We start from the raw sequence: 27798 nt of genomic DNA, 5'->3' as shown, positions 1-27798 counted from the left end.
ATCATTGATATGAAAAAGGGTTAATATCCAGAATGTGCAAAGAGCTCACACAGCTCAACCACAGCACAACAAACAATCCAACTTAAAAATGAACAAAGGACTTGAACAAACAGTTCTCCAAATAGATGCAGATGGCCAAAAAACAGCCGAAAAGATGCTCCACATCACTAATCTTCAGGGAAATGTAAATCAAAACCACAATGAGATATCACTTCACACCCATAAGGATGGTCATGATCAAAAAAATAGAAAATAAGTGTTGGTGAGTACGTGGAGAACGTGGAACATTTGTGCACTGTTAGTGGGAATGTAAAATGGTGCAGCCACTGTGGCAAACAATAGGACAGTTCCCAAAAAAACGAAACACAGAATTACCATACAATCCAACAACTCCACTTTTAGGTATACGCCCAAAAGTATGGAAAGCAGCGATTCAAACATATTTTATACCAATGTTTATAGCAGCATTATTAATGATAGCCAACAGGTAGAAACAGCCCAAATGTCCATGGATGGATGAATGGATGAACAAAACGTGGTGTGTGTATATATATACATATATATATATACACACACATATATACACACACACACATATACAATGATTATTCAGCTTTTTAAAAGAATGAAATTCTGATATATCTTTGAATATAGATAAATCTTGAAAACATTATTTTAAGTGAAAAACATCAGACATGAAAGCACAAATATTGTATGACTCCAGTTATAAGAGGTACTTAGAATGGTCAAACTCATAGAGACAGAAAGTAGAATGGTGGTTACTAGAGGCTGGGGGGAAGGAGGAACCAAGCATATTGTTTAACGGGAATGGAGTTTCAGTTCAGGATGACGAAAAAGCTCTGGATATGAATAGCAGTGATGGTTGTACAACAATGTGACTGTACTTAATGTTGCTGAATTATACACTTGAAAATGGTTAAAATAGTAAAATTTACGTTATGTACATTCTACCACAATAAGAAAAGGAGAAGAAAAAAATCAATGTTATTTTTAAAAGAGAAAATATAAGTGGGAAGAAATTTATAGACGTGTCTGTGTCTAGGGAGTAGTTATTCAGAAGGGTAGCCAAGGAACTGAAGTTTTGGCAGAGGTCCTGGGAGGGAAGTGAGCCAAACCACTTGGAAAGTTCTGGGTAATTTCCTTTTCCAGAAAGGTCAGCAGACAGGAAATGTGAAGCCAATGTTAAGATTTCTTTGTACTCTAAAAGACTGATTATCCAACCAGACTAGTCTGCTCTGTGTTTTTCAACAAGCTGCTATTGACATTTTGGTGGCTTCTTCCTGTGGGACTCTCCTGCCCTGCCTGCCACAGGGCACTTAACATCCCTGAACTCTGAACCACTTAATAACAGGCATATTTCCCCACCCGCACAACAACAAGCCAAAAGAAGCCCACATACTTCTATTACCACCACGACCCCAGTTCACTCCGTTGACAACCAGAATGCATCCAAATTGAAATACGCGTGCCTTTGCATGTCTGTCAGGACAGGGCAGGTTATAAAGCAGCAGCAAACAACTCCAAGTCTGAATGGTATACAGCAAGAAAGGCTTCCTTCTTGTTCATATGACATGTTTGTCCCGGGCCAGCATGGTGAACCACTCCACACTGTCCTCACACAGGACCCAGGGTGACAGAACTTCCACCACCGGGAACACAGGCAGCAGCAGAAGGAGGGAGACGGGGTAGATGATGCACTGGCTTTGAAGAATTCCACCTGGACATGACACACAACACGTCTGCTCAAATGTCATTAGCCAGAGCACATCAAGTAGCTTTGCCTGTTTCAGGGGCCAGGAAAGTGCACTCCTCCCATTTACCCAGAAGGAAAAGAAGAAGAATATTTGTACAGAGCTCTGACGGCTTCCAAACTATTACTGGAAAGCATCCTGTGAAGCAGAAGACGCTATGTCAATGGTTCATTATTCAAAGTGATTACAGAGTGTAACTGTACCAACATGTGCCAGGCACCATGATAAGGGATCCGATGAGCAATGAGTCATAACGGTGGGGTGACACAATCTATAGTCAATTTCAATGTGGTGTGATAAATACAAACAGGGAGGTCAGCCCAGGAGGGCACCTGACCCAGACATTTGGTGATGGCCAGTCAGGAAGAATTCTAAAAGCCTCAAGGTCGGCCACGTCCACACAGCTGTGGGACAAAGTCAGCCTACAAGACTTGCAGGAAATTCACGGGTGGAAGCAGGAGTCTGGAGAACATCAAGGCAGAGGGAACATCATCTTTCAGGGGAGGCTAGTGTCCCTGTGCTCAATGCAGACAAGTACTGAACAGATCTTCACACTTTTGAGGAATGAGGGGGAAAACTCTTCATCCCACAGCCCAGCCCTGGAAGCCTTTATACAGGGATCCTCTTGACACACTTCGGCCCTGCTAGTGGAAAACACGCCAAACAATCCCTGGGATGCTGGCCCGTGCAGGCTGCCAACAGCACTTGGCTCCTGGCTTTGTGCCATAGTGAATGTACACACTCCCTAAGAGTGTATCCTTTCTCAGCTACTAATTACAGCCAGGGAAGAGGATCCACTTGCTACGATAAAGGTCATGAGGACAACTAGATGCTCTTTTCAGTGAGTTTTTGAAGCTGTCAGTGTGGGAAAAGAGAATGAGGAGTTCTTTTGTTTTTGTTTTTGTTTCTTAAGTCAGGTAAGGAAAGCCTTCTGTAAGAGGCCAGAGGCACGCATGAGAAAGGCCGGATGAGACCCCACTGGCTTCAACTATTTTAATTTTTAAAAATCCCCCAATAAAAAATGCCTGGGGGCTTCCCTGGTGGCGCAGTGGTTGAGAGACCGCCTGCCGATGCAGGGAACACGGGTTCGTGCCCTGGTCCGGGAAGATCCCACATGCCGCGGAGCGGCTGGGCCCGTGAGCCATGGCCACTGAGCCTGCGCGTCCGGAGCCTGTGCTCCGCAACGGGAGAGGCCACAACAGTGAGAGGCCCGCGTACCGCAAAAAAAAAAAAAAAAGCCTGGGACCAACTGTGAGCAAAAAACAGAGAATTAAGAATAAACAATGATTTTTAGCAGCACAGTATTGGCACAAAAACAGAAATATGGATCAGTGGAACAGAACAGAGAGCCCAGAAATAAACCCACACATCTACGGTCAATTAATCTTCAACAAAGGAGGCAAGAATGTACAATGGAGAAAAGACAGTCTCTTCAGCAACTGGTGCTGGGAAAGCTGGACAGCTACATGTAAATCAATGAAGTTAAAACACACCATCACAGGGCTTCCCTGGTGGCGCAGTGCTTGAGAGTCCGCCTGCCGATGCAGGGGACCACGGGTTCGTGCCCCGGTCCGGGAAGATCCCACGTGTGGCGGGGTGGCTGGGCCCGTGAGCCATGGCCGCTGAGCCTGCACGTCCGGAGCCTATGCTCCGCAACGGGAGAGGCCACAACAGTGAGAGACCCGCGTACTGCAAAAACAAAACAAAACACACCATCACACCATACACAAAAATAAACTCAAAATGGCTTAAAGACTTAAATATAAAACATGACACCATAAAACTCCTAGAAATGAAAATAGACAAAACATTCTCTGCAAATCGTAGTAATGTTTTCTTAACTCAGTCCCACAAAGTTATAGAAATAAAAGCAAAAATAAACAAATGGGCTGAGCTGAGGAGGAACCTTCAAGATGGCGGAGGAGTAAGACGTGGAAATCACCTTCCTCCCCACAAATACATCAGAAATACACCTACATGTGGAACAACTTCTACAGAACACCTACTGAACGCTGGCAGAAGACCTGACTTCCCAAAAGGCAAGAAACTCCCCACGTACCTGGGTAGGGCAAAAGAAAAAAGAAAAAACAGACAAATGAATAGGGACGGGACCTGCATCTCTGGGAGGGAGCAGTGAAGGAGGAAAAGTTTCCACACACTAGGAAGCCCCTTTGCGGGTGGAGACTGCGGGTGGCGGGGGCGAAGCTTCGGAGCCACGGAGGAGAGCGCAGCAACAGGGGTGCAGAGGGCAAAGCGGAGAGATTCCCGCATAGAGGATCGGTGCCGACCAGCACTCACCAGCCTGAGAGGCTTCTCTGCTCACCCACCGGGGCAGGCGGGGGCTGGGAGCTGAAGCTTGGGCTTCGGAGGCGGATCCCAGGGAGAGGACTGGGGTTGGCTGCATGAACACAGCCTGAAGGGGGCTAGTGCACCACAGCTAGCCAGGAGGGAGTCCAGGAAAACGTATGGAACTGCCTAAGAGGCAAGAGACCATTGTTTCAGGGTGTGCAAGGAGAGGGGATTCAGAGCACCGCCTAAACGAGCTCCAGAGATGGACACGAGCCGCGGCTATCAGCGCGGACCCCAGAGACGGGCATGAGATGCTAAGGCTGCTGCTGCAGCCACCAAGAAGCCTGTGTGCAAGCACAGGTCACTATCCACACCTCCTCTCCCGGGAGCCTGTGCAACCCGCCACTGCCAGAGTCCCGTGATCCAGGGACAACTTCCCCGGGAGAACACACGGCGCACCTCAAGCTGTTGCAACGTCACGCCGGCCTCTGCCGCCACAGGCTCGTCCTGCATTCCATACCCCTCCCTCCCCCGGGCCTGAGTGAGCCAGAGCCCCCGAATCAGCTGCTCCTTTAACCCCGTCTTGTCTGGGTGGGGAACAGATGCCCTCAGGCGACCTACACGCAGAGGCGGGGCCAAATCCAAAGCTGAACCCCGGGAGCTGTGCGAACAAAGAAGAGAAAGGGAAATTCCTCCCAGCAGCCTCGGGAGCAGCAGATTAAATCTCCACAGTCAACTGGATGTACCCTGCATCTGTGGAATACCTGAATAGACAACAAATCATCCCAAAACTGAGGCAGCGGACTTTGGGAGCAACTGTAGACTTTGGGTTTGCTTTCTGCATCTAGTTTGCTTCTGGTTTTATGTTTACCTTAGTTTAGTATTTAGAGCTTATTATCACTGGTAGATTTGTTTATTGACTTGGTTGCTCTCTTCCTTTTTATTTTTAATATACATATATATTTTTTCTTTTTCTTTTTCTCTTTTTGTGAGTGTGTATGTTTCTTTGTGTGATTTTGTCTGTATAGCTTTGCTTTTACCATCTGTCCTAGGATTCTATCTGTCCTTTTTTTTTTTTACTATAGTTTATAGCATTTGTTATCATTGGTGGATTTGTTTTTAGGTTTGGTTGCTCTCCGCTTTCTTTCTTTTTCTTTTTTTATTACCTTTTTACTTTTTTATTTTTAGTAATACTTTAAAAAAAATTTTATTTTAATAATTTGTTTATTTTATTTATTTTTTCTCCCTTTTCTGAGCCGTGTGGCTGACAGGGTCTTGGTGCTCCGGCCAGGTGTCAGTCCTGAGCCTGTGAGGTGGGAGAGCTGAGTTCAGGACACTGGTCCACCAGAGACCTCCTGGCTCCACGTAATATCAAATGGCAAAAGCTCCCCCAGAGATCTCCATCTCAATGCTAAGACCTAGCCCCACTCAACAACCAGCAAGCTACAGTGATGGACACCCTATGCCAAACAACTACCAAGATAGGAACACAACTCTACACATTAGCAGAGAGACTGCCTAAAATCATAATAAGGTCACAGACACCCCAAAACACACCACTAGATGTGATCCCGCCCACCAGAAAGACAAGATCCAGCCTCATCCACGAAAACACAGGCACCAGTCCCCTCCACTGGGAAGCCTACACAACCCAGTGAACCAACCTTAGCCACTAGGGACAGACACCAAAAACAACGGGAACTATGAACCTGCAGCCTGCGAAAAGCAGACCCCAAACACAGTAAGTTAAGCAAAATGAGAAGACAGAAATATATAGCAGTTGAAGGAGCAAGGTAAAAACCCACCAGATCCAACAAACGAAGAGGAAATAGGCAGTCTACCTGAAAAATAATTCAGAGTAATGACAGTAAAGATGATCCAAAATCTTGGAAACAGAATGGAGAAAATACAAGAAACTTTTAACAAGGACATAGAAGAACTAAAGAGCAAACACAAACAATGATGAACAACACAATAAAAGAAATGAAAGTATCTTTAGAAGGAATCAATAGCAGAATAACTGAGGAAGAAGAATCGATAAGTGACCTGAAGATAAAATAGTGGAAATAACTACCACAAAGCAGAATAAAGGAAAAAGAATGAAAAGAATTGAGAACAGTCTCAGAGACCTCTGGGACAACAATGAACGCACCAACATTCGAATTATAGGAGGTCCCAGAAGAAGAAGAGAAAAAGAAAGGGACTGAGAAAATATTAGAAGAGATTATAGTTGAAACTTCCCTAATATGGGAAAGGAAATAATCAAGTCCAGGAAGTGCAGAGAGTCTGATACAGGATAAATCCAAGGAGAAACACACGAAGACACATATTAATCAAACCATCAAAAATTAAATACAAAGAAAAAATATTAAAAGCAGCAAGGAAAAAGCAACAAATAACATAGAAGGGAATTCCCATAGAAGGCACTGGCAGGACATACTTAAAGTGATGAAAGGGAAAAACCTACAACCAAGACTACTCTACCCAGCAAGGACCTCAGTCAGATTCTACGGAGAAATTAAAACCTTTACAGACAAGCAAAAGCTGAGAGAATTCAGCACCACCAAATCAGCTTTACAACAAATGCTAAAGGAACTTCTCTAGGCAGGAAACACAAGAGAAGAAAAAGACCTACAATAACAAAAACAAAACAATTAAGAAAATGGTAATAGGAGCATACGTATCAATAACTACCTTAAATGTAAATGGATTAAATGTTCCAACCAAGCAACAAAGACTGGCTGAATGGATACAACAACAAGACCCGTATATGTGCTGTCTACAAGAGACCCACTTCATACCTAGGGACACATACAGACTGAAAGTGAAGGGATGGAAAAAGATATTCCAGGCAAATGGAAATCAAAAGAAATCTGGAGTAGCAATACTCATATCACACAAAACAGACTTTAAAATAAAGACTATTACAAGAAACAAAGAAGGACACTACACAATGATTAAGAGGTCAATCAAAAACGAAAATATAACAATTGTAAATATTTATGCACCCAACATAGGAGCACCTCAATACATAAGGCAAATGCTAACAGCCATAAAAGGGGAAATCGACAGTAATACAATCATAGTAGGGGACTTTAACACCCCACTTTCACCAATGGACAGATCATCCAAAATGAAAATAAATAAGGAAACACAAGCTTTAAATGACACATTAAACAAGATGGACTTAATTGATATTTATAGGACATTCCATCCCAAAACAACAGAATACACTTTCTTCTCAAGTGTTCATGGAACATTCTCCAGGATAGATCAGATCATCTTGGGTCACAAATCAAGTCTTGGTAAATTTACGAAGACTGAAATCATATCAAGTATCTTTTCCAACCACAACACTATGAGACTAGATACCAATTACAGGAAAACAATCTATAAAAAATACAAACACATGGAGGCTAAACAATACACTACCAAATAACCAAGAAATCACTGAAGAAATCAAAGAGGAAATCAATAAATGCCTAAAACCAAATGACAATGAAAACATGATGACCCAAAACCTATGGGATGCAGCAAAAGCAGTTCTAAGAGGGAACTTAATAGCAATACAATCCTACCTCAAGAAACATCTCAAATAAACAACCTAACCTTACACTTAAAGCAATCAGAGAAAGAAGAACAAAAAAACCCTGAAGTTATCAGAAGGAAAGAAGTCATAAATATCAGATCAGAAATAAATGAAAAAGGAATGAAGGAAAGGATAGCAAAGATCAATAAAACTAAAAGCTGGTTTTCTGAGAAGATAAACAAAATTGATAAACCATTAGCCAGACTCATCAAGAAAAAAAAGGAGAAGACTCAAATCAATAGAATTAGAAATGAAAAAGGAGAAGTAACAACTGACACTGCAGAAATACAAAAGATCATGAGAGATTACTACAAGCAACTCTATGCCAATAAAATGTACAACCTGGAAGAAATGGACAGATTCTTATAAAAGCACAACGTTCCGAGACTGAAATAGGAAGAAATAGAAAATATGAACAGACCAACCACAAGCACTGAAACTGAGACTGTGATTAAAAATCTTAGAGCAAACAAAAGCCCAGGACCAGATGGCTTCACAGGCGAATTCTACCAAACATTTTAGAGAAGGGCTAACACCTATCCTTCTCAATGTCTTCCAAACTATAGCAGAGGGAGGAACACTCCCAAACTCATTCTGTGAGGCCACCATCAACCTGATACCAAAACCAGACAAAGATGTCACAAAAAAAGAAAACTACAGGCCAATAACACTGATGAACATAGATGCAAAAATCCTCAACAAAATACTAGCAAACAGAATCCAACAGCACATTAAAAGGATCAACACCATGATCAACATGGGTTTATCCCAGGAATGCAAGGATTCTTCAATATACGCAAATCAATCAATGTGATAAACCATAATAACAAACTGAAAGAGAAAAACCAGATGATGATCTCAAAAAATGCAGAAAAAGCTTTTGATATAATTCAATACCCATTTATGATAAAAACGCTCCAGAAAGTGGGCATAGAGGGAACTTACCTCAACATAATAAAGGCTGACAAACCCACAGCCAACATCGTTCTCAATGGTGAAAAACTGAAATGATTTCCACTAAGATCAGGAACAAGACAAGGTTGCCCACTCTCACCACTATTATTCAACACAGTTTTAGAAGTTTTAGCCACAGCGATCAGAGAGGAAAAAGAAATAAAAGGAATCCAAATCAGAAAAGAAGAAGTAAAACTGTCACTGTTTGCAGATGACATGATACTATACATAGAGAATCCTAAAGATGCTAGCAGAAAACTACTGGAGCTAATCAATGAATTTGGTAAAGTAGCAGAATACAATATTAACACACAGAAATCTGTTGCATTCCTATACACTAATGATGAAAAATCCGAAAAAGAAATTAAGGAAACACTTCCATTTACCATTACGACAAAAAGAATAAAATACCTAGGAATAAACCTACCTAAGGAGGCAAAAGACCTGTATGCAGAAAACCATAAAACACTGATGAAAGAAATTAAAGATGATACAAACAGATGGAGAGATATACCATGTTCTTTGGTTAGAAGAGTCCACGTTGTGAAAATGACTATACTACAGAAAGCTAGCTACAGATTCAATGCAATCCCCATCAAACTACCAATGGCATTTTTCACAGAACTAGAACAAAAAATTTCACAATTTGTATGGAAACACAAAAAACCCCAAATAGCCAAAACAATCTTGAGAAAGAAAAACAGAGCCTGAGAAATCACACTCCCTGACTTTAGACTATACTACAATGCTACAGTAATCAAGATAGTATGGTACTGGCACAAAAACAGAAATATAGATCAGTGGAACAGGAGAGGAAGGCCAGATATAAACCCATGCTCATATGGTCACCTTATCTTTGATAAAGGAGGCAAGAATATACAATGGAGAAAAGACAGCCTCTTCAGTAAGTGGTGCTGGGAAAACTGGACAGCTACATGTAAAAGAATGAAATTAGAACACTCCCTAACACCATACACAAAAATAAATTCAAAACGGATTAAAGACCTAAATGTAAGGTCAGACACTATAAAACTTTTAGAGGAAAACATAGGCAGAACACTCCATAATAATAAATAAATAATAGCAAGATCCTTTTGGACCCACCTCCTAGAGAAATGGAAATAAAAATAAAAACAAACAAATGGGACCTAATGAAACTTAAAAGCTTTTGCATAGCAGAGGAAACCATAAACAAGACAAAAAGACAACCCTCAGAATGGGAGAAAATATTTTCAAACAAAGGATTAATCTCCAAAATTTACAAGCAGCTTATGCAGCTCAATATGAAAAAAACAAACCCAATCCAAAAATGGGCAGAAGACCTAAATAGACATTTCTCCAAAGAAGATATACAGACTGCCAACAAACACATGAAAGGATGCTCAACATAACTGACCATTAGAGAAATGCAAATCAAAACTACAATGAGGTATCACCTCACACTGGTCAGAATGGCCATCATCAAAAAATCTAGAAACAATAAATGCTGGAGAGGGTGTGGAAAAAAGGGAACACTCTTGCACTGCTGGTGGGAATGTAAACTGATACAGCCACTATGGAGAACAGTGTGGAGGTTCCTTAAAGAACTAAAAATAGAACTACCATATGCCCCAGCAATCCCACTACTGGGCATATACCCTGAGAAAACCGTAATTCAAAAAGAGACATGTACCACAATGTTCATTACAGCTCTATTTACAAAAGCCAGGACATGGAAGCAACCTCAGTGTCCACTGACAGATGACTGGATAAAGATGTGGCACATATATACAATGGACTATTTACTCAGCCATAAAAAGAAACGAAACTGAGTTATTTGTAGTGAGGTGGATGGACCTAGAATCTGTCATACAGAGTGAAGTAAGTCAGAAAGAGAAAAACAAATACAGTATGTTAACACATATATATGGAATCTTAAAAAAAAAAAAAGTGGTTCTGAAGAAACTAGGGGCAGGACAGGAATAAAGACGCAGGCATAGAGAATGGACTTGAGGATATGGGGAGGGGGAAGGGTAAGCTGGGACAAAGTGAGAGAGTGGCATGGACATATATACACTACCAAATGTAAAATCGATAGCTAGCGGGAAGCAGCTGCACAGCACAGGGAGATCAGCTCGGTGCTTCGTGACCACCTAGAGGGGTGGGATAGGGAGGGTGGTAGGAAGATGGAAGAGGGAGGAGATATAGGGATATATGCATATGTATAGCTGATTCACTATGTTTTAAAGCAGAAACTAACACGCCATTGTAAAGAATTATACTCCAATAAAGACGTTAAAAAAATTAATTAATTAATTAAACAAATGGGACCTAAATAATCTTTTAAGCTTTTGCACAGCAAAAGAAACCATGAAGAAAACGATAAGACAGCCTACACAATGGGAGAAAATATTTAAAAATGATGTGACCGACAAGGGTCTAATTTCCAAAATATACTAACAGATCATATAGCTCAATATCAAAAAAACAAACAACCCAATCAAAAAACGGGCAGAAAACCTAAATAGACATTTCATCAAAGAAGACATGCAGATGGCCAACAGGCACATGAAAACATGCTCAACATCGGTAACTATTAGAGAAATGCAAATCAAAACTACATTGAGGTTATCACTTCACACCGGTCAGAATGGCCATCTTTAAAAAGTCTGCAAATAACAAATGCTGGAGAGGGTGTGGAGAAAAGGGAACCCTCCTACACTGTTGGTAGGCAGGAATGTAAACTGGTACAGCCACTATGGAGAACAGTATGGAAGTTCCTCAGAAAACTAAGAACAGAATTACCATATGATCCAGCAATCCCACTCCTGGGCATATATCTGGACAAAACTATAATTCAAAAAGATACATGCATCTCTATGTTCATAGCAGCACTATTCACAATAACCAAAACATAGAAACAACCTAAACGTCCATCAACAGATGAACAGATAAAGTATGGTACATATATACAATGGAATATTACTCAGCCATAAAAAGGAATGAAATAATGCCATTTGCAGCAACATGGATGGACCAAGAGATTATCATACTAAGTGAAGTTAGAAAAACACAAATACCATGATATCATTTTTACGTGGAATTTAAAATATGACATAAATAAACTTATTTACAAAACAGAAACAGACTCACAGACACAGAAAACAAACTTATGGTTACCAAAGGGGGAAAGGAGTGGTGGGGGAAGGATAGCTTAAGAGTTTGGGATTTGCAAATATTATATGAAAATATATACAATAAAATGTATATAAAACAGATAAACAACAAGGTTCTACTGTTCATCACAGGGAACTATATTCAATATCCTATAATAAACCATAGTGGAAAAAGATATGAAAAAGAATATATATATGTATAACTGAATCACTTTTGCTGTACATCAGAAACTAACACAACACTTTAAAACAACTACACTTCAATAAAAAATAAAAATTAAAAAAAAAGATGATAGGGCCTCCCTGGTGGCGCAGTGGTTAAGAGTCCGCCTGCCGATGCAGGGGATACGGGTTCGTGCCCCGGTCTGGGAGGATCCCATATGCCGCGGAGCGGCTGGGCCCGTGAGCCATGGCCGCTGGGCCTGCGCATCCGGAGCCTGTGCTCCGCAACGGGAGAGGCCACAACAGTGAGAGGCCCACATACCGCAAAAAGAAAAAAAAAAAAAAAAAAAAAAAAGATGATAGTTAAATGTACTTTTATTTTTCTTAACTTTCCATTTAAACCAATGCTAATGGAGAACAAAATAAAGGGCACTAGACATTTTGCATTAAAAAATATTCTTAGGGAATTCAGTATCAGTGACAGTTTCCCCCGGTCTTAAACACCCTCAGAGTCACAGAGCTTTAAGGGAAAAGACAGTGTGGGGTGGGGGACAGGGCAAGGGGATAGCTTTCCTCTTTCAGTGTTTATTAAAGGTTTGATTGCTAAATTCTATACTTGGCAGTTCCATTCCTTAAGCTGGGGAGCTCAGTGACAGCCCCAGGGCTCTCAGAACCACAGGTGGGACAGGGGAGGGGACTTTTTTCCCCACAAGAATAGTTTAAAATAGCATTTTTGTATTAAAACAAATAAAAATGTATCACAAAATAGGCATGACTTTTAAAGACAAAACTGGAGATTAATGAGAAAATCTCCTGCACAGGCAGGGTGGGACTGCACACCTCCAGGCCTCTGGAACAGGTACAAACTGGCCTCCACCATTAGTTAGTCCAAGTGAAAATTGCCAGAAGCCCTGCTCCAGCTTGTCATAACTCATGCCTGCACTCACTATACACTGACAACCCTAAACCATCTTTCTTAAAAAATTCAACAAACATTTAACAGCTATGATACGCCAGGCCCTTCACACACAGGGATAATTATCACTTTGGCCTGCCACGTGATTTGGGGTGATCAACCATTACCCTGGGGTAAATCCTGGGCCCTCCTAACAGGAGGTGTTCTACCAGCAGGCAGCACAGGGAGGGCCAGGCCTTGTGCCAAAAGACTCAAAGGCCAGAGCTCACTCACAAATGCAAGGCACTCGCCAGGTCCAGAGGATCCTCCAGTAGTAGAGCTTAAATATGGGGGGCTGCCCACACAGCAGTGCTGCTGCTATGGAGGGTTTGGGGGAACAGGAGAGGGGGTTTGTGGGGAGGGACCCCTGGACCACGTCCAGCCCTGAGGATATGGGTTCAACTGGCAGGACACAAGACACCTGGGAAGGTGTCACCACACACCTGGTAGCCTGGGCTCTCCAGAAGCACAGTCCTCAGACCTCATACTTCCTACTTTGGTATTCGATACGCTACTTTGTTAACGTTTTAAATGCAACATGCAACCAGCACATGCCTAGATCTTAAGTGCAGAGCTTGGTGAAGTTTTACAAACTGCACCTACCCATTATAACCAGTACCCACATCAAGAAATAGTTTCTTTTTTTTTAGCTCTCAGTAACCACTTTATAATAAGTGAACCTACAGTCTGACCTTTGGACATCCGAACTTCAATGAACACACACATTTTTGGGAATGCCATCTAGAAGATGATTTATAGTTAAAATAAGTAAGACCAAAGAGAGCTTAACTTAGAGGCTCTAAGTTCAGGACGAAAACAGTCATTATTTCAGGTTAGTTATCATGAGTCCTGAGGCTAACCTGCGCAAAAAGTGCCTTCTCTCAGCTAATACAGCAAAACAAATGGGGAAATGCCTTAGGAAAAAGATACGTGAGAGGTTCCCATCTACTGAAAATCACGCACATTCTACCAGATAGTAAGTACATGACAGGGAAACAGCAATTAAAAACAGCATTGACTTCAACACAGGGCGTACGGTATGTACCACCCCAAGACGTTCATTGCAAAGTTTCTTAAATTTATTTGTTAATAATTTTAAACTTTCAACATAAAATACATACCTGAATGGAACATTACACAGTCACTGAAAATGAAAACCATAAAGACCTCCAAGCTACTCAGAAAAATAGTACTGACAGTGCTAAAGAAAGCAGAATTCAAACAGCAATCATACTACAAGAGTGAACCAAAAATGGTGACTTGGACACAAGCAAACACTGAGTGGAAAATGTCTAGAAAACGATGCCCAGGGAGTAGACATAGAATGGTTCAATTTTTGTTTCCTTTTTAGCGTCTATGAACAGCGTATTACTTGCACAACACAAAATTCATCTAAAAGTCATTCCTATGTAAAAACTTTGTGCATCTTATTCATATTCCCAAGCTGACTTTTACAAACAGCATCCAAAGAATCCTACTCAAAGCATAACTTGTCCAGTTCCTTAAAAAGAACCAGACCAGCTGCTGTTAACGCCCCAGCCCTTCTCTTTAAAAGGAGGGGCAAAGGTATTGTAAGAAAACCCCACAGCGCTGACATCCCCTTCTATTTAAATAGTACGTCAAACTTGGTGGGTCCTTGCTTACCTCAATGGCATCGTAAATTGAGGAAGGATTTCTAGCCTCACAACGTTTCAGCGAAAGTTGTGTGACCTGCCAAGACCTGGTGATTCTAGCAGCAAAGGTCAAGCCCGGGCTCTGGAGACAGAATTCTGGCTCAGCTCCTTCCTTGCCAGGTTGCCCTGAGCAAATCACTCTATTAGGCTTATCTTTAAAATGGAGATAATACAACCTACTTCAGAGCACTACAGTGAGGATTAAATCTGTTAAGTACCTAGCACAGCATGACTTTTAAAAGGAATCGATCGCTTCCCTTCCTTGGAGGATGCAGGGCGGGTTGGGGGGTTGGGGAAGGATGACTCTTAAGGTCTTCTCCCATCCCCAAAACCCAAGGCCGCCTAAGTCCCTATAGCTCAGGGCAGGAGCCAGCTGGGCTCTGACAAAGGCAGAAGAGGCAAGGAGTTCCAGGGTGACCTTTGACGGCGGGGGGCTGGGGAACGAACAGTGTTTTCTGTCTTTGTTTCTTCCACCATAACTGACATAATATCTAGCACACAGTAGGTGCTAAAAGGACATCTGACAAATCGACTAACCCAGTCAGGGGGCCTTCTGGCATAAGCTGATGATCATGAAGAAAAACAGGCAGGAAGTCATCAACTACTTGAACTAAAATTCTGGTCCCTTTCACTGTGAGACTCCACAACCTATTTTTGCACTATACACACGGTGCTGGCATTTACCACTATGAGAGAAAACTATCCTGCATGTTAACTTCAGCGATATGCCTACTGTGCCTCTGAATGGTCCTGTTTAAAAACATTCACAAACCACTGCTTTTCAAAAGGAAAAGGAAATGGTCCCCAAAATATTTTCTTACCTCGATCCCTCCCCAGGTAGCCTGCATCAATTCCACTTTGATGCATAAAGCTATGTCCTTTACAAAACAAAACTGTATCTTGGAGGCAAAAAGGCTAAACTATAGCTCGAAGAGAGTAATAGAGAACTCTCAAAGGCGATGTAAAACTAGGACGCCTAGACTACTGTATTCGAATGGTTTTATTGAACTTTTTTGTTAACTTACTGTACTGTTCCTAAACTGTTTTAAGTCACATAAGTATCTTACGGTTTTCTGTCCTGTGTACCTGACCAGATCGGAATTGCTGTGCTATCTGAGGTTCCTCCTGATCACTGAGAATTCAGCTCTTTTATGGATGGAGGTCAGCAATACATCAAAACGACAAATGTGCTGGCCTTCTAAGAAGTCACAAATGACCCCCGTCTGTGACCAGTTTCTGGGGCTCTGGGCACACATTTTTTTTTTTTTTTTTTGCGGTACGCGGGCCTCTCACTGTTGTGGCCTCTCCCGTTGCGGAGCACAGGCTCCGGATGCGCAGGCTCAGCGGCCATGGCTCACGGGCCCAGCCGCTCCACGGCACGTGGGATCTTCCTGGACCGGGGCACGAACCCGCGTCCCCTGCATCGGCAGGCGGACTCTCAACCACTGCGCCACCAGGGAAGCCCTGGGCACACATTTTAAGCCACAGGATCAGATGGGTACACTTTGGGGCTGTGAGGTCACTATCAGAAAAATGCCTTTTCTCCTCCAAACAGCATGTTCCATGCATATTCATGAGAACATTTAGCATCATTTCCTTCTCTAAGAGTCCAACATGCACCCTAGCAGTAGAAGGCAGTAAAAGGACCACACCGACATTCAGGACCTCCCAGCCTCTCTGCTAGGAAGCTGAGGCAGTCCCATCCTCCAGCTCCTGCAAGCTTCACTGCTGAGCGCTCTCAGTATGGGACCAGCCCCTCGTCTTTACTGGCCATTATTCCTATCATTCAATACAAAAGCACAAAGACACAGTGGTCAGCCTAACAAGGACTAGAGCCCAGGGGAGGTGTGATCACTGTCAGAGGACATCAAATCCGACACACTGTTGAGGCTGCAGAAAAGCAGAGGCTAGAAAGGAGTTCAGAGTTTAAACGAATTTCTTGTTTCCTCCCTGCCTACTTCCCTTTACTCATAACATCGGGCCTAAGCTGCTTTACTGAAGCCCCTTCCAGCTCTATACCTTACAAGGGATGGAAATTATATCTGCTGTAGGCGTTAGATTAAAACCCACTGCACACTGGACTGAGCCTTCCTTCAGTGTGCACTCATGCCAATTCAGGCTGTTCATCACACTGCTTTATGCATAAGGCTGAGGTACAGAGAAGAACCACACGAACTTAACATCCTGCTGGGCCTGATGTGTTCATTAAGTGCTCTTATTCGCAGTCACCTGCCCACCCCGTAGAACCACTCTCCACTCATTTAAATTAAAGAGGCTATAATACGCCCACACTTAAATTATGATGAACAGGAACATTTCCACTGGAAAAATCCTCACACATCTTAATTTGCCCTGTCAATCAGGAGGTCTTTTGACAAGGGGGGAAAAAAAAAAAAACCTGATCATCTTACAAAAGTAATTTGCCCTAATGGGTGCATAATGGGTCAGATATAATTTGTGGCTTCCCGCAACATGGTAAATAGTTTACTTAACACTTTAGGGCTACTATTTGACAGTAAAATGTTCATTTCCAAGCTTCCCTGGTGGCGCAGTGGTTGCGAGTCCGCCTGCCGATGCAGGGGACACGGGTTCGTGCCCCGGTCCGGGATAAAAAGTTCATCTCCAACTACACATTCTGGGACATTTTAAATTTCTTAAGCAGGAACTGTGTATATTAGTAGTGGGTGATGCAGCACCACCAGAACAACATGTTTCAGGAATGATACATCATCAAGATACATTTACTGATGAAATTCACAAGCTCCTTCCAGAAGGGCTCAAATCCCGGAGAAACCCAAACCTCCTAAAAGCCTAGGATACTAATTATATGGTAAATGTCAGTGGCAAAAACAATAACTAAGCCTGTCCCATCCCTTCTTGAGTTAGTTTGTTTTCCTTGCTTTTAATACCTCACTTCATTGGAGAAATTCAAAAAATACTCTTTTTCTTAAACATCCACAGTAGATTTTTCTCAAGTGTCCACTTTCAGGAAGCCTTTCAGAAATCACCAAATGGCCAAAGCGACCGTTAGTGGCTTGGTCTCTAATGTGCCACCAGACCCAGGCAGGTGACAGCGTCACGGGCTCAGGCACCACCGGCCACCCCGGCAGCTGGGCCCCGGTCGCTTCGCGTCTCCCAAATCCTGCGGATGCCCAGCACCCAGGTGGAGAAAGGAGGTAAACACCAGCCAAAGGTAAGGTGGAAGCAGTGAGTCAGAGGCGCTCACAAAAGCAAGAAAAAACCCAACCCTCATACAAAGCATCTCTCAGGCTCCTACAAGCTGCTTCCTTTCTAAAAGGTTTATTTTTAGTTCGTTTGAAAAAGTTTTTATTTCTTATCTCTGCATAAATTATGTATATTCATTACTAGAAAGTAGAGAAAAGCGCTTTTAAAAAGTAAAAAAGAAAACTGAAGCTAAGTCCACATCCCACCACCCATTGTAATATTTGGGAGCTTGTTAATGAGATTTTTAAGACCTAGTTAAAACCATAATGGGTACCTGCGGTGGTGCTGTATACACGGTTTGGAAGCCTGGGGCTTTTTGTTTTTTAACCTGGTCTAATGACGCTGCCAGTTCCCCCAAACGGTTACAAGTTCCTTAAAAACATTTCCAAAAGTTCTAGAACAAATACAAAAGCAACGCTTTTTAAACCCCATTATCCAAGTTGAATTGGCCCGATTCTCGACTATGCTTTTTTGGAAAATCACACTTAAACTCACCTCCATACCAATGCCGGACAAAGTGGGAGGCGCGCACCGAAAAAGCTTCCCCCTCCCCCAGTCCCACGAGCACCGCAAACGCAGTCGCTGCGCCGCTGCGGCCTCCCCGCCTGCACTGCCCTCGAGTTCATCCGCTCCCGGGACTCGCGGCCGCAGCGACCCAGGGGACTACTCCGAGGCCCCACCCGGGCCAGGGGCGAGCGCCCGCGTGCGGCGGCACCCGGCCTCTCCGCTCCAGGTAACACAACCGTAAACACCGCACACACCTGCGGGGCGTGCCCGCTCCGGCGTCGGCGGGACTGGGCGCGCCCGATCCACAACACGGCAGCCGAGGGCCACGTTTCCAGCCCAAGGCGGGGCGCAGGGCAAAGCGCAAAGGGAAGGCAGGCCGAGGGTGCGTCCGGGCTGCGGCGGGCGGCCAAATCCTCACCTGCGAGCCAGTCGCCAACTCCATTCTTCCCCGCTGGGCTCCGACCTCCTCCCAGCACGCGGCCACGGGACCCTGGCTCGCCACGGGCCCGCGCACGGAGGTCGCCCGCGGCCGTGCAGCGCGCTCGCTCCGCCCGGAGCTCCGGCGGGCCGGGGGAGGGGCGCACTCGGCGCCCGGGACAGGGGGAGCGCCCCGCGCCGCCCACTTGGCGCCGCGGCGCCAGCCCTCGAGGCACCTCTTACAGGACCCAAACTTCGCGACCGGTGAGCTTCGCTTTGCAGGCGGCGCAAGAGGGGCTGCAGCTGGGAGCCGCCCGGGGTGGCTGCCAATCTGGGGGCGCCGTGCTCCCCCCTGCAGTGGAGGGAGGGAGTGGAGCCGTCCGGCCCGGTTTTGCGCGGGAGAAATGAGAGGGGGCAGTCCCGGCGCAGCCTCCCGCTGGCACGCCCGGCTGCGGCGCCCGCCGAATTTGCAGGGTTTGTTCCAGGTAGTACTCTGGAGCGCAGAGCCTCTGCGGCAATCGGTGTCTCTGATCCGGGAAAGCATTTTAGGGCTGCCTCAGAACTTGTTTTGTAGTTGTAAACGGGCAGGGTTCTGACGCTTCTCAAAACATTCGCTTCGGGGTACGCTTTGCAAAACTGGCAACCAAGGCCCCCGGGGGGTCGGGAATTGCAACCCCCCTGGAACTTTAAGTGGTCTGTTCTATACCATTGCACACGTAGGCCTTCCAGCCTCACTAGACAGAGAGTTTTAGAGGTCAGGAAGGCTGATAAACAAATATTGGCTGAACACCTACTACTGTGTGTCCGGCACCATGTACACAAGCTTGAACAAAAAACAGGCCCCTGCTCTGTTGGAGCTTACAGTCTGGGAACCAGCCACCGACATAATATAAATGTAGTAATGACGTAAATAAGTGTAATAATAATATAATTAATTAACTTGATTAATTAACAATGGATTCAAATAATACCTTTAGTTAATAATGGTGATAACAAGTTCAGTAGTAGGATGCAAATAAATGTAAATTTGGACTTATGATAGATACCAGGAGGGAAAAGGTAAGTGGTACTATGGTGGTGTAGAGCAAGGGGACTTAATTTGATGCAGGTCAGGGAAGACTTCTTAGAGTTTTCAGGTATGAAGAGTGAAAAATTAAGCGGGTGGAGGTTTTGGAATGCTTGAAATAAGTGTTGGGGAGGGTGGTAGATAAATTGTCCTGAAATTGCAGCAGGTTTGCTATAAAACTTCTCTCAGTAGTTGGCTCTACAGGTATTTCGTATTAATGCTATATTTTGTGACCCTCCTACGCTGTCGGTGGAAATGTAAATTGGTGCAGCCACTACAGAGAACAGTATGAAGGTTCCTTTAAAAACTAAAAATAGGGTTACCGCATAGTGTCAGCAATCCCACTCCTGGGCATATATCTGGAAAAAACTATAATTCAAAAAATACATGCCCCCCATGTTCACAGCAGCACTATTCACAATAGCCAAGACATGGAAACAACCCCAGTGCCCATCAACAAACGAATGGCTTAAGAAGATGTGGTGTATATACACACAGTGGAATATTAGCCACAAAAAGGAAAGAAATTTTGCCATTTGCTGCAACATGGATGAACCTAGAGAATATCAAACCAAGTGAAGTCAGACAGAAAGACAAATACCGTATGATATCATTTATATGTGGAATCTAAAAAAAATGATACAAATGAACTTATTTACAGAACAGAAATAGACTCACAGACAACAGAAAACAAACTTACGGTTACCAAAAGGGAAGCGGGGGGGATAAATTAGGAGTTTGGGGTTAACAGATACACACTACTATATGTAAAATAGATAACCAACAAGGACCTACTGTAGAGCACAGGGAACTATATTCAATATCTTGTAATAAACTATCATGGAAAAGAATCTGAAAAAGAAAAGATATATAGATAGATATGGATATAGATACAAACTGAATCACTGTGCCGTACATCTGAAACTAACACATTGTCAATCAACTATACTTCAATTTAAAAAAAGAAAGAAAAAAATACTACATTTTTTGAAAAAAAAAAGACACAGCTTTCCAGACTGTAGAATTCCCAAAGTTGTTATACATTTATCCTTTTTTACTTGGAACAATCAAGTATTTATATGTTAGTGCCAAGACTGAATCACATTTGTGGTACCAGAACATCCATGGATGTGAGGCAGTTATGGGTTTGTTGATTCTGTTAAGCTTCCAGGTGACTGCAATGAGCAGGTATATTTGAGAACCATTGCTGTAGTCTAGCATGGTTGTTTGCAAAGTGGGGTTTTAAGACCATCAGCATCACCTGAACTCTGGCGAAGAAATCCAATTTCATTGGCCTCATCCCAGACCTACCAAATTGGAAACTCTGCCGGTGGCACCCAACAATCTGACTTCTGATCATCATCCAGGTAATTCTGATCCTGGCTTAAAGAACCACCATGTTTGTAACCCAAGGTCAACTGCTCGCCAGCTGGGTGACCTTGGGACTAATCATTGAGCTTCCTTTTTCTCCTCTGTAAAATGGGGATACTGCATATCTGCCCAATCCATGCAACAGTATTCCTACAAAGATGAACACATGTAGTATCAGACGTGATTGTATTTTGAAAAGGCTAGGGGGTGGACAGTTTTGAGTAGTATCAACAGTGATAACCCTTCCATTTACTGAACACTGACCACATTCCAGGAACTGCTTATGCTTTATTTCACTCATTCATTGCCACAAACATGTGATGTACATAATCCTATCATTTTTCAGAGGAGGAAACTGAGGCTTTGAGGGCTTAAAAAACTTGCTCATGGTGACCTAGCAGAGCCAAGCTAGAACCCAGATGAGTCTTACTGCTAAGCTCTACGCTCCCCTTTTTGCCTCTATTAGGGTAGCTTGGTATATGGGGGAGGGGGAGTAATGGTAATGGAAGAAATTCAAACCTTAAGAAAATGGGAACCAGGTTCCTTATGTACTATCATCCCAACCTACTTATTTACTGTGCCAAGGATTCTGGTTTCTTCTCCCCATTTGTTTCTGAAAGTAATTATTTTAACATGTAGACGCCACTTTTAGCAAGGGTCGATGAAAATAATCAATGAACAATCAATAATAAGAATAGAAAAGAATTTTATCTGAGCCAAACTGAGGACTATAGCCCAGAAGCCCGCTTCCCAGATCACTCTGAGAAATTGCTCCAGAGAAGCAGGGTTTTTCAGCACCGTTTTATATCTTGTCAGAGCAAAGAACATTAAACAAGTCAGGGATAGATTTCTTCAAGTTTCAAAAAAAAAAAAAAAAAAAAACAGACCAGCACATACAGTATGGCCTTGGCACCTGGGAAGGGAGTCTTATCATTAAAGGAGAGTCAGCATTGGCATTCCAGGAGGAAGGGCATTTAATCTTTGTTTTTAACATGGATATTCTTTACTTCTGGTCAAGGTGCCCTTTTCTTTAATAATTAAAGCAGAGTTACAATGTATGTTTGATCGGCCACCAACAGGCTACTGTAGTTAGCATAAAATTCAAGTTAACTCATGTATAAGACAGAATGGCTTCCCCATACCTCAATATGTGAACATTTCTTTCATCTCAAGTATTTCTGCAGTCTTTTCAAGAGTCTTCCCTTTACCCCACCACCGACACCTTGTCTCTCTTTTCCAAAATCTACACATGATCAGGACGTTAATGTGGCTAAATTGTCCCAAATGGTTGCTCTTGGCTGATTATCTGATCACCATGTCTTTCACAGCTTTCAGCACTGACCTACTTATCATGTCTCGATTCTTTTATAACTTTTGAGTCCAAATGAGCTCCTGACCTTGCTAACTGGAGCCCAGCACCAGGAAGTTTCTGACAGCATAAAATTCAAGGTCTAATCTTAAGACTAAGTAAAGAAAGCAATAACCATAAATTCCCAGTTGGGCTCAGGAAACAGAGTACAACAGGACTTGGGCTTTTCTGACAGTTACTTCCAAAGCAAATCATATCTATCTGTGAAATATGGTTAAGAGGCCGTCTACTGTGAAAGCATGTTAAGTATGGCTTGTTACAGAATGTCATTCTGCAAGCACAGCCTTGCCACACTCCTGTTATAAACAGGAGGAGGTGGACTGTTTCAATCAGACTTGGACTAAAGAAGCTGGAATGTTATATTTTGAGGGGGTTTTTGTTTGTTTTTTAAGAAAAGCAACAGACCAGCTCCCTTGTCTCTTTCCTACAATTGTTCCCACTCCATCTTTCCTCTCCACTTTCTTCCTAAACACTCCAAACTGTCAAGCATTTTATCTACCAGAGCTTGCAGTTCTCCACGGGACTCAGGAAAGGCTGACAGGATTTCTTATGTAAAGAGACATCATTTTTGCAATTCCTTAGGAAAGCTGGGAGATGGGATGGTCACAATCTATTATATACTTAACATGCTTCCCCCATGGTAGGAAGAAAAGCAAAACAATCAAACAGAAACCAGGACAACAATAATAATTATCTATGGAGTTCTACTTTTTCAGAAACAGCTCATGTTGTATAGACTATTAGTGCCTGGAATGTACTCATAGCCTAAAAACCATGTTCAGAAAAAAGGTAAAACAGTATCTACATTACAGCCAAAAAGGGAATTCAGCCACAAGGTTGAAACTGAAGGAAAAGGCAATGCAAGCAAACCATTTACTTGGCATCATAAATTCATCTTTTGCTTTCTACCGCACTCCCGTTTAAAAAAAAAAAAAAAAAAAAGAAAGGCAAACTAAACCATCAAAACACATTAGTCAAAAGTCACAGGCTGAAATCAGCAGTTTCTGAAGTTGTTAACTTCTGGGTAAAACTGTAAGTGCTTGAAAGTGTTTAAGTGTCTTTAATCCTCATGAGATTCTTTAAACTGAAACCCTAGAACTGAGCCAAAGCACTTGTGCTAACAGCTTCTGCTCCGGCATCTTGATCACAAGCCTCCCTACCACAGCCGTCGTGCAGCGTTGTTCTTCCATGTTTCAGCTGGCACTTGGCAGTCCCTGGAGATCTCTAACAGCCCCTCCCCACTTACAGCTTCAAATATACAGCATATTATGTGGCCCTGCAGCAAATATCCCACCTCTGAGTAGATTTTGCTTCTTTCGTCCTCTCTGGGGACAGACAGAAACAGGGTTGAAATACACCTCTCGAAGTGTCATTTTTAGTTGAAATACGTACTGAGATCATTGTTGATTTACATTGATGGGGTCCAGAACAGGCCATCGCAAATATGCCACTTTGGCATATTGATTATTTTGAATTAAAGTTACTTGAGAAAGAGCCAGTCCAAGAAGAACATGCTGACCCTCCTTTGTTCCCCTGAGAGCAGGAAACAAAACTCCCATGGAAGAAATCCTCCCTACTCAGAGCATGGAGGGCATCCTTCCACCCAGAGGAAGCCGTAAAAACAAACTTTGTTACTTCTTCATTCATTTGTTACTATAAGCCCAAATCCTTTTGTTTTGTCAAATGTTCACACAAAACGGATTCTTTGTTGAAAAAGGTTTATAAACAGCCTGGTTCAGTCACTTCTAAGGTGCCATACCTATGGGACCTATGTGCATAAAAAATTAAATTTGGGGTTTTTTTTGTCCTGTTAATCTGTCTTGTGTCAACTGAATTATTAGACCAGCCCAAAGAACCAAGAGGAATAGAAGGGAAATTTTTCCCTCCCCTACAAAATGCAGTTGTAAGAAATAATTCAGAGAGAGTCTGTGTACCTTTTGCCCAGTTTCCCTCAAGAGTAACATTTCGATACACTACAGTACACTGTCCCATCCAGGATACTGGCATCGATTCAGTTCACCAATCCAATTTGGATTTCCCCAGCTTGACTTGCGTGTGTGTGTGTGTGTGTGTGTGTGTTTAGACCCACCATATACAGTTTTATCACATGGGTAGATCTGTGCATGCACCACCACAGTCAAGATGCTGAACACTTCCAACATCACAAGGATCCCTCCTGTGGCCCTTTTATAACCATACCCCCCTCACTCCCACCTATACACCCCCCATATCCCCACTGCCTTAACCCCTGGAAACCACTAATCTGTTCTCCATTTCTAAAATTTTATAATTTCAAGAATGTTACATAACCTTTTGGAGAACAGTATGTCAGGTTTTGCAACTGGCCTTTTAAACTCAGCATAATTCTCTGAGGATTCATGCAAGTAGTTTATCAAATAGTCTGTTCCTTTTTATTGCTGAGTAGTAGTCCATGGTATGTTTGTACCACAGGTTTTAACCATTCACCTGTGGAAGGACATCTGGGCTGGTTCTAGTTTGGAGATATTACAGATAAGGCTGCTATGAACATTTGTATAAATGTAGTTTTCATTTCTCTGGCCCAAGAGTATACTTGCTGGGTCTTGCGGTAGTTACAACTTTAGTTTCATATGAAACTGACAGACTTTTGCAGACCAGCTGTAGCATTTCACATTCCTGCCAGCAATGTGTGAATGATCCAGTCTCTTCTCCAGGATCCAATATCCTGTTCCAAATGCATCTTCTCCTGCATTTGGTGTTGTCAATATTTTTTATTTTAACCATTCTGAGAGGTGTATAGTGATGTCTCAGTGTGGTTTTAATTTGCATTTCCCTGATGGCTAATGATATTGAATATGTTTTTATGTGCTTATTTGTCATCTTTATATCCTCTTTGATAAAATGTCTGCTCATGTCTTTTGCCCATTTTCTAATTGGATTGTTTTTTTACTGTTGAGTTGTGAGATTCATTTTATGTTCTAGATACTCATCTTTTGTCAGATACATGGTTTGCAAATGTTTTCTGCCAGTCTTTAGTTTATCTTTTCATCCTCTTCACACGTGATTTCGCAGAGCAAAAATTTTTAGTTTTGATGAGATTTATCACTTTTTTTCCTAAAACATTAATAGTTCTACATTTTACATTTAAGTCTGTGATCCATTTTGCCTTCATTTTTTCTATAAAGTGTGGGATTTAGGTCAAGGTTCATTTCATCCTCCTATACCCAATAGCTTAAGCACCAGTTGATGAAAAGGATATCCCTCTTCCACTGAACAGCTTTTGCATCTTTGTCAAAAGTCATTTGAGCATGTGTGTGTGGGTCTATTTCTGGTTCTTTATTCTGTTCCATTGATATCTCTTTGCAAATATCACAACATAAACTGGAGCCGTATACTAAAGGCCTTAGCATCAGATAGAGTGATTCCTCCCCTTTATCTTTTTAAAAAATTTTTATTGGAGTATAGTTGCTTTACAATATTGTGTTAGTTTCTACTGTACAGCAAAGTGAACCAGCTATACATATACGTGTATCCCCTCTTTTTTGGATTTCCTTCTCATTTAGGTAACCACAGGGCATTGAGTTGAGTTCCCTGTGCTATACAGTAGGTTCTCATTAGTTAACTATTTTATACATAGTATCAGTAGTGTATATATGTCAATCCCAATCTCCCATTTATCTTTGTCAAGATTGTTTTAACTATTCTAGGGTCTGTGCCTTTTCATATAAGTTTTAAAATAAGTTTACCCATATCTACATAAAATCTTGCTGGAATTTTGATAGGAAATGCATTAAGCCTATAGATTCCTTGGGGGAGAGTTGATATTGTAACCAGGCAGGCTGGCTTAAGAATTAAAGACTAGGAAATGTGAAGATTTAGAAATAAAGAATAGCTGCTGGGCAGGACAAATGGCAACAATTTAGACTATAAATCTGCCACACAGCAGAGTCACCAAATTCCCAGTTCCCTGAAAGCTATCGATAAAGGCCTGACACACATTCCTAAGTTGTTTTTACGGAAAGCAGAGCCCACCAGATGAAAACTGCTGACCACAAGCACAGAGACCCCAGACCAGTTGAAACCAGAAGACTGATGATGCTCGAAACTTCAACTTGATGCCAACAATCTGAGGATTCTGCACGAGCTGATCATGTACCCTGCAGCTCCCTCCCTCACAAAGCCTTTAAAAACTTTGTCTCCAATCAGCAACTTGGAGATGGTCTTAGGACATTTGTCTACCATCTTCCCAGATTGCTGGTCTCCTGAATAAAGCAACTTTTCCTTTTCCACCAACACTTGTCTCTCTGGTATTGGCCTTTTGAGCAGCGAGCAGCCAAACTTGGGTTGGGTACCGGCCTGATCCAGTTACTATATCTTTATTATGTTGATTCTTCCAATCCATAATCAAGTTATATCTCTCCATTTATTTGCCTTTTTTGATTTCTTCCATCAGCATTTTGTAGTTTTCAGCATATAGATCCTGTACATGTTTTTAAGTATATACCTAAGTATTCTTTTTCTTTGAAGCAATTGTAAATAGTATTTATAAATGGTTTTTAATTTCAGCTTCCATATGTTCACTGCTACTAATAGAAATGCAACTGATTTTTGTATGTTGCTCTTTTATTTCTGTTGTTTAAACTACCCAGTCTATAGTATTTTGCTATGGCAACCAGGATTTTGCTATCTAACATTGGATATGTGCCAGAGAAACTCTGGGGGGATAAGGCTTCTACTACACATGGCCAACCCACACTACCATGAAAAATCATTGGTGGTGCATCTTGTTATAAGGACCAAAGGAAGAGATTCACTTTTTTTTTTTTTTATGCTCAAGATCTTACTATCAGCAGCTAGAGAGATTGCTAGGATTTCCACAACATTCCACGACAAGAAAGGGAGACACTCTACCTTTGTTAGGGAATGCCTCCCAATAAGGAGGTAGCATGAAGCCCAGAAGGAAAGAGGTCCACCTAGACCATCAAGCCCAGAGATACCTAGAGTAGTAGTTCTCATGTTAGAGTGCCTAAGAACCACCCAAGGTGCTTGTTCAAAATGCAGACATCGGCCCTACCCTTTAAGATTTGGATTCTGTAGGTCTGGTGTTAGGGTGACCAACCATCCCAATTTGCTCAGGATTGTCCTGGTTTTAACATTAAAAACATGCTATTTGGGACACCTCTCAGTTGTGGGTCTCCCTACCTGTTGTGTAGTCCAGGAATGCACATTTAACAAGTATGCTAGTAGATTTGGTGCAAATAATCCTCAGACTATACTTTGAGAAACACTGACCTAGAGAGTAGATATTGACTTAT

At 42.4% G+C, this 27798-nt stretch overlaps 1 protein-coding gene across 2 annotated transcripts in view; it reads right to left on the bottom strand.

Moving 5' to 3' along the window:
- The window catches only part of CDCA7L (cell division cycle associated 7 like), a 52330-nt gene extending 33493 nt beyond the window's left edge, over positions 1-18837 (bottom strand). For both annotated transcript variants that reach the window (XM_060108332.1, XM_060108333.1), the window contains exon 1: positions 18700-18837. In XM_060108332.1, the coding sequence (XP_059964315.1) occupies positions 18700-18723 (24 nt within the window). In that variant the 5' untranslated portion in view covers positions 18724-18837. The remainder of the gene's footprint in view (positions 1-18699) is intronic.
- Between the last annotated feature and the right edge of the window lie 8961 nt (positions 18838-27798).

This window comes from Mesoplodon densirostris, chromosome 9 (genome assembly GCF_025265405.1).
Source record: "Mesoplodon densirostris isolate mMesDen1 chromosome 9, mMesDen1 primary haplotype, whole genome shotgun sequence".
NCBI lineage: Eukaryota > Metazoa > Chordata > Mammalia > Artiodactyla > Ziphiidae > Mesoplodon > Mesoplodon densirostris.
The sequence above is the reverse complement of the archived record's forward strand: the minus strand, read 5'-3'. Positions and strand labels throughout refer to the sequence as shown.